At 45.8% G+C, this 15,406-nt stretch overlaps 1 protein-coding gene across 1 annotated transcript in view; it reads right to left on the bottom strand.

The window, feature by feature from the left end:
* Positions 1-15,406, bottom strand: part of PKP1 (plakophilin 1) — a 42,993-nt gene that overhangs the window by 23,875 nt on the left and 3,712 nt on the right. The window contains exons 2-3 of the mRNA XM_010152574.1: positions 11,341-11,441; positions 1,274-1,698 (exon numbers count right to left, since the gene is read on the bottom strand). Of these exons, the coding sequence (XP_010150876.1) occupies positions 1,274-1,698; positions 11,341-11,441 (526 nt within the window). The remainder of the gene's footprint in view (positions 1-1,273; positions 1,699-11,340; positions 11,442-15,406) is intronic.

The following is a 15,406-nucleotide window of genomic DNA, read 5'->3' as shown; positions in this document are numbered from 1 at the left end:
GCTCCAGAGCTGGAGGCAGCATAGACATCAGCATCAGGACAGCTTTGAATGAACAGTACCTGAAGGGCCTACAAGGAAGCTGGGGGGGACTTTTTACAAAGGCCTGTAGTGACAGGACAAGGGGTAACGGGTTTAAATTGAAAGCGGGGAGGTTTAGATTAGATATCAGGAAGAAGTTCTTCCCGGAGAGGGTGGGGAGGCACTGGGACAGGTTGCCCCGAGAAGCTGTGGATGCCCCATCCCTGGGAGTGTCCAAGGCCAGGCTGGATGAGGCTGGGAGCAACCTGGTCTAGTGGAAGGTGTCCCTGCCCATGGCAGGGGGGGTGGAACCAGATGATCTTTAAGGTTCCTTCCAGCCCAAACCATCCTGTGATTCTGTGATTCTACCAGGACAAGTGGTAGACAAGTGGCACTGTAATGCCACCAAAACCTCACTAGTTTTTTTTTTAGTGAGAACTCTGCTGCATTGCACAGTTACATTAGCCTGAGAATGTTTGAGCTCACCGGTGCATTTTACATGTCCTGTTGCTGTAGGCAACATTTACAAGAAGGGACCTGATGCTAACTGACACATGAAGGACCATCCTCTACCCCTGCATAATTCTTAACCACAGTGGAATTGGATGATCTGGACAGGAAGGAATTGAACAGTTTATGTTCCCTCCTCTTACCTGGCTAGGTAAACCGTGCCAGTTAGGGTACGTATTTCAATTTCTAACTCAATTTTTTCTGGAAGCCAAATCAGACCTTCTGGGGGAATGAAGCAAGGGCCAGATGGAAAGATGGAAAGACAGAGGGGTAAATATGACCACTCTACAGGTTCTCAGGCTTTCTCTGTGTCAGACCCTGAGGAACAAAGTCCTTCAAAGTTAGTTGATTTTTGTAGGTTTGTTTTCTGCCAAAGAAAAGCAGTGTGACAGCCAGGATTTCTGCTCTTCACCTCCTCACCCTACCTGGCAAAGGAGCTGTTGTCTACTACCACCACAGAGATGGGGGGAACATCTTGCCCAACAGCAGCCAGCTACAGAAGAGATATATACACCCTGAGCCAGTCATATTCATTTCCCTCCATAGCCCATTAAAAGAAATAAGCCCTCTAAGAGTGTGACTCATCTGACCCACTTTAGACTATGCTGCAGGATGGGATTAAGGCGGTGTGCACTGGTGAGCAGGTCTCCAGTTATAAAGCAGCTCAGGTGACTGGCTCTGATGGACAGACCTCCACAGCAGATGTCTACATGTACTCACGTTGCACCCACTGCAGCAGACTTACTTGGAGCTGGACTGAGCCTGTCCATATACCGCGTCCTGCTTGCAGCTCATCATGGGCTGGGCATAGACCACATCGGGCTTGTTGCTTGAGGGGCAGGAGAGGGCCCGTGCTGGCATTTTTTTACTTGTCCTGGTAGTTCCTTGCTGGGTGCTACAGCTGCTGTAGATGCTTTGGCGGTTCAAGGTTGCCTTGTGCTCTGCCCGGCCCACCACCTGACTCTTCCTCAGTGTGCCCCGGGGCGGTTCACAGTAGAGGTCAGGCTCGCTCCGGCTGCTCTTGATGTTCTGCACAAAGCAGTAGTCGCTGCCGGTCCTGGCAGGGCTGCAGACAGCCTTGTTGTAGTGCTTGCTGCCCCAGCCCTCCATCTGGCTGTATGAGCTGTAGCGCCTGTTCTCCACATCCCGCTTTAGGGTCCCATTGTACAGCTGGTCAATGGAAAAAGAGGAAACAAAAAAATTAGGAAAGGGTTGAGCTGAAGATCAACATTTCCAAGCCCACTCCTGCATGGGTGTCACATCTATCAAATTCCTATGCCTCTTAGGTATTTTTGTGGCCCAAAATTTATGGAAGCATAGCCCACCTGCCCCCTTTACAAAGATATCAAACCCTCCCTTGAAATCTGGGGACACTTAGTGATCAGGATATTCAGGAGCTTGAAAGCAGAACTGAAAGCTCAAACATGACCCTGGCATTAGTGAAAATGCCTTACTTCCAACACCTGGGTTCTAACCCACCCTGTAATTAGAGGAGTTCACATCACATCTCTTGCCATCAGGGAGAATGATGCCCCATTCTGACCTTTCAGCACTGCCTGCATTTATTTTTAATTTCCTTATGCTATTTTGTTCCCCTTCCACCTACAAGTTCCTTAGGAAGGGAGTAAGGGAAGAGAAAAATCAGTAAGAAGGGATTCCTGAATCTCATTGTGCCAAGAAACAAGTGGAGACAATGGATATCTGCTTATGAGTTACAAGGTGTGTAATATCAGCTCATATAATGGGGTGTTCTGAGAACAATGGGGGATATGCAGTAAGGATTGAGATGACTAAGACAGGAAGAAAAAAAAAGAATAAACAACAGTAAAAGAAACAACTGCAGTTAAGCAAACTAAAAAAAAAAAAAAAGCTTTAGCTGGCCTCCTATCAGTTCAAAATATCTTCACTTGATCAAAGGTCCTCCAGATTTGCCCCAAGTACACCAGGACAGAATCCAATAATCTTTTGCAATATCAAACCATCTGGGTGTCAATGCAGGCACCGGGAAACCTGCACGGTTGTATCCAAGTGAGACAAATCACTAAGATGTGCACTCCAGAAAGGAAAATAAATAAAGCTAGTTCAGTGGTGTTTGCCCCATGATACTGAGTTTTCCCACTGCACCCCCTGGCAAACAGATCTCCAAGACATAGGGCAGACAGACGTAAAGAGAAGCAGACTAAAAGTGCCTGTCCCATCCCCATTTGGTTTATCTCGGGAAAGCTCATCTGTGGTCTCTTGTTGGGCCAAGGTTTTTTTTCCCACTTAACTTTAAGCATCAGTACTTTGGATGCCTCTTTCTGCAAAAGCCACCCAAGGATCCCTTGGGCTGGGAGAGACAATTCAACACCAGCACTTTATTGTTTCCATGGAAGTTCAAGACACGAGGTATGAAAAGCCTGTGCTTGGTGTAATAGTTCATGTCACTGAAAAAAACCCTGTATTTCCTAACCTAGAAACACCACGTGACAGAGAAACTGTTATCCTCGGCAGGCTCACCTGGAGTCCTGCTGCTCTGCCCCAACTTCATCCCAGCCCTGAGCACACTCAGCATCATTCCTGCCTCCAACACTTTGCAGAATTGTCATTACGTTAATTAATTAAGCCTAATATTTCCATTAACAAAGTGATCTTTAGGAATGCAGTGAATCCTCTCAGCTGTGTCCCAGAGAGCTGCACAGGTAATGGCTGAAAACTTCTACAGAGGGTTACCTAGCAGGCGTGCCACCTGGCTAAGCAACCCTTTAGTCCGGCTACGACAATACTCTGCCACCAGTCTGAAGTAGTGTTCATACTTCCATTCTGCAGGTGAGTTGCTGGAAGTGGAGAAAAGGGGAGAAAATTCTCTTTGTGTTTACTCCGAAGGGCACAGAAAGAACCTGTCAGTGCTGCAGCACAGTAGGTAACAGGTTTGGTGCATGTTGCAGAGCTCCCAGGGATTTGGAAGAAGGATTTGCATGCGAAAAGAAAAGCAAGGATGAGGCACATGGATAAGTGTGATGAGTCTCGGGTGGTCCCCTGAGCAAGCCCACTGAAATTTCCAGGATGACCATGCACAGAGGTTCTCTCCATCCTGGTTCTGCTTTGGATGTAGTATGCATGCAGCAATGGCAAAGTGACCTTTCATGAAGTCCTGATCAACCCCACTGCGGGTGTGTCATAGAATCATAGAATAGTTTGGGTTGGAAGGACCTTAAACATCATCCAGTTCCAACCCCCCTGCCATGTGCAGGGACACCTTCCACTAGACCAGGTTGCTCCAAGCCTCATCCAGCCTGGCCTTGGACACTTCCAGGGATGGGTCATCTTCTGTGATGTCCTTTTGAGCATGATATCATCCTCATTTTCTATTCATTTTCCTGGGTTCAGAAACCCTTGGGACAGTGAGGGACAGGAGGTGGCTGTGGCAGGAAGGTGCAGGGGGGACTTCGCTGCTCGGTGGAGTGGTGAACCCACCCCCAGGTCCCACCGCTGGCAGCAGCTGGCTGGAGGACAGAGCAGCTGCTTGTTAGACATGAGCCCTGTCATTTTTCTTTATGAGTCAGTATAAACTGATTATTTTGTAGGGCTGTCAGAAGCTTGGCAGAGCTGTGGAGCCCCCAGGCATTTTCTGAAACCAATTCAACTAACCATGGAAGTGCTAACTTGTTATTTATCTAAAGTTATTGTTTGCTCTCCAGTGTATTCACATGGGCTGTCCGCCAGCAGAACAGGTGAGGGAAGGTGTGAGTGTGCCTGTGTTTATAGATTCAGAATTATCAATTCTGTATTTCCTGCTGTGTTTTTTTAGTGGCATATAGCATTGTCCTCTTTCTTGCCAGCCCTGAGATGGGTGAAGCAAAGCGACCGCCTGTTTGGAAAGACACCTTTCTGCAACACAGGGAGCCCTGAGTGGCAAGTCAGTGCAGGTCCTGGCAGGGCGGGGAAGCCTTTTGCAGACTCATGGGAAAATAGTTCCCGTGTGATGTGAAGCTCATTACCAAAGTGAGTGCATGACTTTTATTGCTGATTCTACCAGATGCTTGGCTGAGCCCATTTTAATCTCTTTCAAGTGGCACGGACCTAATTGGTATCTTAGAATTCCTCTTTGCAGTAGAAACCTGATCTAAAACCTCCAAATCGATGAGCTGTCTACTGCCAGCTTCAGCGGATTGCAGCCCTGCTTGCCAAATAGTCTCTGTGAGTCCTTGCACAGCCATAGCTGACCTGATCACTTTTGATCTCAACAAGTGCGTGTCTGTGACTTAGGAGGAGCTTTTGCAGACTAAAACCTATGTCCCTGTTTCAGCTGTTTGCCAAGCTAAGTCAGAGACCCTCACTCCTAACACCGGCGCAGACACGGCCAAGGGAATGGAATTCCCGGTGGTGTTATCTCCTTGCTGGCTGCAGCAATCAGTGAGACAGGATGCAGGGCACAGCAGAAGCCAGGCACTCTGCCGTCTAGAGAAGAGATGACGTCTCTTAAGGTGAAGGTGATGCTATTACATCGTCTGTGGTTTCAAGAGCCAGCTGACAACCATCTCGTAACTTTTGCTGATGCCATTGCATGTGTAGAGTGAATTCCCTATGCAGAATAGCATTAGTGAAAGGAAATAATCAATCTCTCGCCTTCAAACCTCATAAACCACCCAGATTTCCCAACGCTCTGAATTGCATCTGCCCACTGCCTGTGGGTGTTTGCATGGGGGAGGTGGCCAGGTCCACACCTCCTTCTTTTAGGAGTGCAGAGAAATGGTGGAAAAGACAAGGAAGTCCCTCGAAGTGGGGTGGAGACAGAAAGCAGCGATTCTCTCCGCACTGCAGGATCTGGAAACCATTTTAGAAGAGCACAGGCTGTCACCAAGACTTCTCCCTGTGGGATCTGAGAAGTCAGGGCAGCTTGGCAGGTCTCTCCTTTCAGCCAGGCACCATCACGCACTAGCAGCCCCTGCACTCGTGGGGTGCAAGAGGGCATTCACGTGCAGCAGAGCAACACCAGCATCCTGAATTTTAGCCTGAACTTCTCCTCCCTCCTGTGAAATGAGCCTGTGTGTTTGAGGCCAAGCCTTGGGAGCCATTCATTCATATTAAAACAAGGAGGGGAGGCACGGGTGGGAAGGGCGGCGATGAGCGCTGATAGCAAGCAGGAGCTCTTCCCAGGCCCAAGGAACAAGTGCTTTCCTTCACTGGCAGCAGCAAAGACCAGCCCTTAAATTAATAAGTATTTGTGGATCTCCAGCTTACAGCAAGCAATATGGGAATGTTTTAGGAACATCAGTTGGTATATCCAAGACATAAATAAATATCTTTAACCTCTTATTTCAACTGGAATAAAACTGGCACTAGAGAGAAAGTCAAAAGGGTGTTATCCCAGTCATTGATCATGAGTCCTTTCCTGTCTTCTTCTTCCATAAACCCTTCTGTTTAACAGGAAAAGTCCCTTTCCTCCTTTGGCTTTCCAGAGAAGCAAAAGCACAGAGCAAGGTGCTCCAGCGCCGAGAATCGCACTGCAGTCTCAGCACTGCCTTTCCATGTCGGAGGCCCTCCCAGATAACTGGGTGTTTCTGACTTCTGCATCTAAGGACGCGATCAGTTCATTACCTAGCTCTAATTTTTTCCCTTGCAATTTGTTTGTTTCTAGAGCAGCAGACAGGGAGAAGTAAAAGACACCGTATAAACACGTCAGGAGCAGGTTTCTCCCAGGCTGGAGGGCAAAGCACAGGCAATGCAACTTGACAGCGTCCCACCCTGAGTGATGGGTGGGGAAAACTCCTGATGCTCCTTGCGAAATGCTTTAGCTGCTGCCTGCTACACACTCCATTGCAGGGAGAAAAATTGCAAAACCGGCAAATATATTGTTTATCTACTTCTGAAATGCTCTTTCCCACCTCTCCTGGGTGCTGCCTTTCTGGATGTTTTTTCATCTGGACCTTTATGCAGCTGAGTTTTAGGTCTTGATGGTTCGGTTTGATCTGTCCAGGGAAAGTAATGTCCAACTTGCTACTCCAAAGCATAAAGCCTCTTGCAAAACCTCACAGGCAGATCAGGGTCCGACCGAGAAACGAGGAGCAGCAACTATGAATCTTCATTTTCTTTGATAAGATTCCCCAAGCCGCTCTATTTTGGGGGTTCTTTTAAACTTGAACGTGTCATCACAGCCAATGACAAATCTTATCCTGAAATCCTTAAGGCACAAAGCTCCCACTGATGATGAGAGATTTTTGTCCACAGAGGCAAAGCCAGCCAGGGATAACAGGCAGTGTTCCCGTCCCATGGTGAACATGTCTCATGCAGATAATACATTTGGGAGAGAAAGCTCTGCAGCTTTCTCCCGCAGAGAACATTTGTTTAAGAATCCATATATGGTCTGTAGTGCAGAGGGATCACCAAAGTGCATGTTTTTTGTTAGTGCCAAAACAGACATTATTGCTACAGAAACCAGGCTGGGTGGGCCAGTGCAGCAGAGAGTCTGAGACCCCAGCAGCGATGCCTGAGGTGGTGAGCACCGGTGGGGCAATAGCCACTGCTCCCCAGCTGTTATGTGCCAGCATCAGACATGCCTGGGTCTGATGGTCTTGGTCTGGGAGCAAGGCTGCTCTCAGAAACGTTACTCACCACAAGCCCCAGGCTGTGGGGACGTCAATCTGCTCCCTAACACCGGAGATGGGCCTCCTTCCCTAAACAGCACAACAGGGGCTTGTTTGCCCCTTGCTGGGGACAGCGGCAGAGGGGCACCCTGTGGCTTTCACCCACATCATGCTGGTATGTTTCCTTCTTGTGGGAGAAGCAGCACGGGGGAGGTTGGGTATGCTTCTGGACCTTGTCCTGATACCAAATCGTCTTGAGAGTGCCAAAACAGACATGGGACCTGTGAACCCTCCTGACTCCCTGGTAGGGATGGACCTACCAACCCAGGAGACCCAGGCAAGAGCAGCATTGCTCCAGGTAGGTTTTAAGCCTCAGAGGGTCTTTGCTGATGGCAGGAATCCTGGCACCACGTAATGCCTTCCCTTGATGTTCCGGATTTGGCTGTGCTTCTCCAAAGTTGTGTCTGCAGCTGGGGTGAACAGCATACTCCCTGCAACCCAATGGCCACGGGACTGTGACAGAGGCTTTGAGCCCAGAGTGGAAGAGATCCCATTTTTGGGATAGTATTGTGTCAGAGACAAGGGTGCAGCTCATGCTGAGACTTCTGCTCTAGGTGCCCAGTTTAGCTTATTTAAACCTCCCTGGGGTTTGTCTCTGTAAATTGTGGTCACCACTGTGTGTCCCCTGTGGGACCTCAGGCACTGCTCAGGCCTTACACCAGTACACCGTGTAGCCAGCTCCTGCGGTTGATGGCTTTGGGAATTGGTCACTGGGGTGACTGAGGGTCTTCTGGTCTCAACAGCCAGGACTGAAAAATCACCTAACACAGAGAGGTTTGCAGTCAGTAATGCACCCATTACTGCATCCCGCAGTGATCGCTGTGCATACGGGACTGCAGGCTTCATCCCTGAAGGCTGAGCCAACCCCTGACACGTCAGTCAAGGAGACACCGCAGCCCGGTGCAAACCTGCTGCCCGCAGGACGCTTGGTCTGGAGTGGTCCCACTGATCTCAGTGTTACCTGCACTGACCCATTGCAATGCTAGTTACAGTGATGCTACAAACAGGGCGCTCCACAAGAGGAATAAACAGAAAATAGTCTTTAGTAATGGGTAAATCAAAGGTTGTAGTGAGAAGTGTTGAGTGATCCAGACAGAGATCTTCTTCCAGATCTATTATTTCTTTTGCTCTAATATTTGAATATCAGCATCATAAGGCTGAGAAGAAAACCCAGAAGCAAAAAGCTTGTCATTTCCAAGAAGACAGAAAACAAGACAAAAGGAGGAATTCAGGAATACTAGTTTTTAAGAGCCGTGGGTGAGACAGCATGCCTCTGTCATTTAGATTCTCCATCTAAGGCCATGCCTTATATTGAGGCAATCTGAAAGCAGGGTCTAAGTTGCTGTTGCTGTGGAGCAGCAAGCTGGACATGGACTGCAAAAGTATTAAGAGTAAGTGATTTTCCTGAATACTATAATGGGTCATTTCACTTAAATATCTGAATTCACCTGTGCATCTCAAAGGACTTTGCAACTTCTCAGGAATATTCACAGCACCAGCTCCAGCTGGAAATAACTACAGCAATTTTGTGTTAAAAAATATATTTGCTTTATCTTTGTTTTCATTTCTTACAACCCAGGAATTACAAATAGGAAGCTTTTAGAGTGCCTAGAACCTGCACAGACTTCAAACAGGTCTGTAGACAAAAGTTGAAGTTGCCCCAAGCTGGAGGTGGGTCAAGGAGGTGTGTAAACTTTTAATACTTCTCTGGAAGAAGCAAAATGGAGGAGGTTCCTCAGTGCGGTTGGGGAGTATGATACCTATTAAGGTTGTTAAGCAGATTTAGGCTTGAGGTTACATGTTCCAATGCACCAATGGCACTTGGGACTCATTGTCCCTAACTGCAGTCATCTACCTGTTAGGTGACTGCTCCGATCCAGCTACCAGTGGAGGGAGATAGTCATCCAGAGGGATGACTATCCCTCCTGACCTGAGAGATCTCCAAGATAGAGGGGATGAATCACCTCCTTGTACCTCTCTCTTTGTTGGCTATGGGCGGAATCTAGACGACATGTTAAGACTAACTGGCTGATTTTCAGATAGACACAGTTAGGTAAGACAAATTTTACTGTGAATCCTTCACAAGTCCCAGTCCCTTTTTCTCAAGTAGCTCAGGTCCTGGAGACCTTTACCAAAAGTTTCTAGAATTAAAGGCTCGTAAGACACTTTTAGCTTTGCAGAAAGACCTTCCCTCATCAGTAAATGCAGAAAAGCCCTTCAGGAAAAAGGCATGAGCTGCACAAGTCTGCAGTGAACCAGAAGTGACCAAAGTGCTGTGTCCACAGTACTTTGTGGTGTCTAATGGAGACCCTGATCTTTGTAATCATCTTGCAAGCTGTTCACCAGAACGCCAACATTGCTGGACTGAAATCTGCAGCAGCCAGAGGGATTTCTAACTAGCTATCATTTGTCCAGCTGTTGTAATAATTGGGAAGAAGATTAGAAATGAAGAAAATTAAATAATAATCCTTACACCAGCAACAGTAGCTGCAGTACCAGCTTGCCAGCATAAGCATGAGCTAGAGGGGCAACTGCAGAGTTGGGGCTTAGCTTCCTCTCTCTTTAACAAAAAACGAAAACAACAAACAAAATAAAACTAAAAAAAAAAAAAAAAAAAAGAAGAAGCTAGAAACTATTGGAATGGCTGGAACAGAGCCATTTTGTTTGGACAAAACATAACCAACTCTGTTCTGTAATCAAACCAGGCAAGCAGCAATATATCATCAAACCAAAATATGACGATCATTTGAATTATGAAACTCAGAGAGTCCACTGCTGGCTTAGGAGGTTCCTCAGCTGCAAATTTCTGGTGGCCACAAAACCACTCTGGGATACATCACTGCCTGCTTACCATGTCTAGACCCTTCTGCAGTGGCCCATCACTGTCCTAGTGATGGAGACAGGACATTTGGCTGGATGGACCTCTGCTCTGACCCATCATAGTCACCCTTTTGATCTTACACCAGGCAGAAACACCACTGCCAAGGATTTAGCCAGCTCAGCAAAGGACATTGAAACAAGTCAACAGACAGTCTGTAAATAAAAATTTTAAAGACATGCCGGTGGTCCCAGTCCTTCCTATTGAAACATGCAGCAGGCAGCAAACCCAGTGACACAAACCTAGCAAGTGATAGCGCTGCTTTGAGGCAAACATGCTACACCAAGGCAATTAAGAGAGAAAAAAGATAAGGTTTTCTGAAGCTGGGGAATGCTGATGTTATGAACAGACAGAGGATCTGGCAACTACCAGAAAAGGCTTCAACCCTCTGTCTGTGTGCTTGAAGCCAACATAAGCACCTTTCCTGGTTCAACCCTTTGATGGTTGACAAAGAGCTGCTTTACAGTCCCAGGGTTTTTGAAACCAGTCCTTTCTTTTTGCCGTATTCAAATCCCAGATCTGTGAATTATTCCTTTCTAATTTATAGCTGATGAAACAAAGAAAGAATAGAATACAGGTCTGAGGTGGAGAGGCAACACAAGCACAAGTTGTCCCAGTAGCCAGTGGAATGGTTTGCAGTGATGCCCAGTGTGCCAAGTGTCTGTCACTGAGGACAAGACCAAAAGCTCTGTGGGATGTATAAACTCAGATTGTAAAGAGACAAATTCTCTCTCACCTGTGTTTTTTTCTGGCAATCTGTAATATTTTCTTTGGAAATCACTAAGGGAGAAGTGGACCATCTCTTTTCCAAGCACAGAGAATATCTGAAAATGGTCTGCACTAGCATTGAGACTGGGAATAACAACACAGGTATAACGCGAATCCCCTGATCATCACCCCTCAACCACATTAATGTTGTTCACAGAGACGTTTTGGTATATGGAAACAAAAATGGAAAGTGTTCCAGGTGTGAAATGGACGTGCTCCAAACTTGAACTGAGTTGTAAGAGTCTGAACTGATCCTTCAGACAGACTGAAACCTCTTGTGCCATATGGATATTAATCCACAAAGCCCAACCAAATCTTGGCCAAACGAAAATACCCAATCACATACAACAGCGTACTCAATCATCGTCTTTCATTACATTGAATTCCATAATTTCTAAAATATGCATAACCATGCATAATATGTCTCAGGCACGTCTCTGAAGTGCTCTGACCTTGCTATGACTGGTCCTGTGAGAGGGTGCTTTCTGTACAGGTTACCTCAACAGTATGTCACAGCTCCCAGACAGAAAAGCATCTTACCGGATATCCCCAGCTGCTGTTTCCTGTTTGGGTTTTGGCATAATAGCTGCCCCGGGATGTCCCATAGCCATAACCATCAGCTAAACCATCATACATGGAACCTGTAAATGGAAAAATCATGGTCAGCAGGAGAAAGCAGTTCCAGCAGGCACCTTTCAGAGCACAGTGCTCTTTTTTCCAGTGAGTTTAGCTGCTGAAGAACAGATAGAAACCTTCACGGAAACATAGGAAAGACAGGAAGTAAGTTGGGCCCTTGCCATTGCAGGCAATTCGTAGAAGATGTTAATTTCAGAAGAGCTCTTGGAAACTCCAGCCCTCAGACACCAAGCAACAGCCCGAGGTTTTCAGCACAAAAGACCAAGTACCATAAAATCTACAGTGGACGAGAGCAGACAGGGTCAGAGACCTGGACAATGTCTTAGATCTTTGCTATGTGAGAGGAACTGGATGATACTTTGTACTACACATCCTGGAAGGTCTGACCCTGGAACATACTTCCCTTATGCTGACTTGGAAGTAAATAAAATTTGCCTCTTCTCTGAAGGCAAAACCCTCCTCTGATCCTTGTGTCAGTCTGGCTTTCTTGGTCTGTATACTAACAGTCACATCAACATAGGTATCCTAAGCAAGTCTTGCTAAATTCAATGTACAGAAAACAAGAAACATAATGGGTAAATGATGATCAAGTCACCTGGGGATCTGAAATAGTCTAACACTACAAAACCTAATTGACCTGCTTTAAATTTCAATCTCCAGTCTCTAAAAGATCACTCTGTGTATTTGTATGTTCTTTTCCTGAAAATATATTAAGCTCCATCATTATTTTTGGGGTGCTGGGGAGATACGTGAGACTAGATCTCAGATATGTTTACTAAAGATGCAAGTATCTTGGACTGGGGGGAACCCATCAGCCATTTCTACTCTTTCTTAGTGCTGTATTCAGTGTTTGAATTTACCTATTCCATCCCTACTAAAAGTTCTTCCTCCTGTCTCTCACCAGTAGCCCTTGGCAACGCAATCTTTGGATCCTTCCTTAAAGTATTTTACTCAATGTTACATTCATTACTACAAGATAAAAAAAAAAAGGAAATAAGTAATTGTCTTTCTATGCTGTAATTCCCCTAATACCCTTCAGATGGTCCAAAAGAGTTTAAAGTCATTTAAGTTTCATTCTCAAAAGTGCTAAATTGTGGCATCCCAAGTTCCGTTATGAGGAAGTGCAAACACTACACTCCAATTAACTTCCAGGGGAAGCTCTGAATGTCTAACGAAGCATAAAATCAGGACTTACCTGTCTTAAGTTATGCACCTAAACTGGTGGGTAATGTCAGAAATACCCTAATCTCTCTGATTGTTTGATAAAACACATCTCAGATAAACTGGATAAGCTCGACCACAAAGGCCCTGAAGCCACTCAGGTCTTCTAGAGCCACTGATCCTCAGAATAAATCTATTTTATTGCCTTGCCTGAGGCATCCAGAACCTGTTATGGTTATTTGGTTCATGGCTAAAAATTCTTGCATTTTCTCAGGAAGATGATTCCCGTAGATGAGGTATAAATAATGAGATTTGCTTCCTACTGTCAACAGGAGAGGAGGAAGACTGTGTGGATGGCAGAACATCACTGAACGCAGAATAAGCAACAGCTGAGCAGTTTCACAGACATACACTTGTGCCAAAAACCACAAGGTCTCATTGTTTATAGTGTAGAGACTTGGTGAGCGTTGTTCCCCATTAATGTCTCTCCAGCTCTGATTGCTTCATATATTTTAAGTTCCACAGAGCTTGATGATAAGGCAAGGAAATGTCCATTGAGGTGCAACAGGAGATAAAATTCAGCTGTGCCCTTCACCCTGTGTTTCTCTCTGCACCCTAGGATTTCCCAGGAACTCAGGACATCATGTCAGGCTTCAGCAGACGCAAGGCAGGGCTTGAAATGATAAGCTTGGGATGAGTGATTCACCAAGACACAGAGTTAGCTGATAACAGTTCTGAGCACAAAGGTAAAACAATCCATTCATAACAGTTTCCTGGGAATTATTTTACCATCAACTTCTTTGTTCTGTGCAAACATAACTGCAGCTGGAGCACCTGGGAGCATTTTTCTAATGCTTTGAGTGAGCAGTTGTAAGAAAGGGTTGCTGGGCATGATTCAGGTTAATCTGACCAATCCTCCTTGGGGACCATGCTTTTCCTTCCAGGATCCATTCTCGCCATGCACTGCATTAACGACTTTGGGGTTGAGCAAGGAGACACCAAAAATAAGCCAGTTTAGGCACATCTCTAATTTTCTTGTATAATTTCACTGCTACATGGCCAAATTCAAGAGCAGGTAGTTCATATGAGCTTATGTGCTTCAGTTGTTGAAGAGTTGCCTTCACCTCCAAGAACTTATAAGAGCTTATAAATAAACTCCAAGAGATTATAAATATATAATTATATATAACCTCAAATGTTAAAGGCGTTTTGAAGCTGCCTTGCTGGTTGGAGAAAGTGCTTCTGCCACCATTCAACTGTAATTTATTGCTTGGAGAGCTCAGTCTGAAGGCCAGGAAGAACCTAGGGATTTTCTGGTGGATGTGACTAAAGAAAACATCATCTTTGTTTAGTCCTGCAAGTTTGGAAACTTCTCTGTCTGGTTCATCTTGAGAGCCAGCTTGGAGGTTTATCACCAGCCCCTGGGGAGAGGAAGGATATTCCTCTTTTCAACCACCTCAGCGGTGAAGACCATACAAGCTGGTCACAGGTCCTGAGAATCTGGGATAAAAACAGACTATGTCTTGAAAAAAAAATATTTTGGCAGAGGGTAGAAATGTTCTTTGGGGAGATGCCTCCCCAGTGCTTTTTCCTAGTTTTGTCCTTATGTCTGTGTCCCGTTTCTTGTCATCCAAGCAGCTGTTTAGGTCTCTGAAGTGCCCACTTGCACTTGGACAAACACAGAGTCAAACCAACCCACTGTATTAGTAGACAACATATGGGACAGAGGCAGAAAAGTCACGGCGTAGAACCACTCAGATGAAGCACAGCCTCCCAGAGGCCATGGTTGTGGGCAGAAAATTCATCTGAGGGCTGCTCAGGTGCTGGCTGTGCTGTCGTAGGGACCCCTCTCCTCCACACCCAAATTGTCTTTCCCCCAAGACATTTACTTCAAAACTTGGTCAATTTAAAATATCATTTAATTTCAGTGGGACAGTTCACAAGTGTAGAAACTAACTACAACAGGATCTTACACTTAATCCCTCTGAGCCCTGCTACATGCTTGCCTTGCCTCATCCTCCTCTCTGTAGCTGTTATTGATCATTGCAGAACAAACTGAGACTTCCATCTAACCCAAAATACCTGTGCTTAATGAGTTATTTACTTTCTTCAAAGGCAGCTTTACAGCCCTGGAGACTAAGAGGCTGATGACAAGGAAAAGAACTCTGTTAAAAGTGCCATTTTTCAAGCACAACAGTGAGAGACTTCAGCCAGATACATAAAGCTAACAGGCAGCATTGTGGAAATGGATGCCTGTTAATAAATATTAATCCATGGCAGGGAAAGACAAGACAAGAACCAGTCACTGGTAGTGCAGGCTAAACGAGTTAAATAATAAACTATGCATGGCTTTAAAACAATAAGGATGATTAAACATAGGAAAAACGTAGTAAGAGAAGAGGGCCTGTGGGAGGCACAGAGCAAAGCCTGGATGCCTCCTAGGAGACAAGTATTAGTGAAATCCCAGAGTTGAGATTCTTGCAGGAATGACCAAACTTAATTTCTGCTTTCTGGCCTGTGAGCTAAAGAGTTTAGGTATTTTTTTCTATACCAATAATGTGAGGTTTGTGGAAGGCTGGATAGCTTTCACCGAATCATCTCATGCTGGGGGAAGGTTACAGAAGTTTTCAAAGGACTTACTATCCACAAAATCTTCTTTTCCCTTCACATGACAGTAATGAGAGCTAGGTGGGATTTCTCCCCTCTCAGCCACAGCCAGCGTAGCAAATCTCTAAATCACAGCTCAGCCACGAGACAGTTCACAGAATCACTAAGGTTGGAAAAGACCTGTAAGATCACCCAGTCCAAC

Source organism: Eurypyga helias, unplaced genomic scaffold (genome assembly GCF_000690775.1).
Source record: "Eurypyga helias isolate BGI_N326 unplaced genomic scaffold, ASM69077v1 scaffold1005, whole genome shotgun sequence".
In the NCBI taxonomy this organism is placed as follows: domain Eukaryota; kingdom Metazoa; phylum Chordata; class Aves; order Eurypygiformes; family Eurypygidae; genus Eurypyga; species Eurypyga helias.
This window is presented reverse-complemented; position numbering and strand designations above follow the sequence as displayed.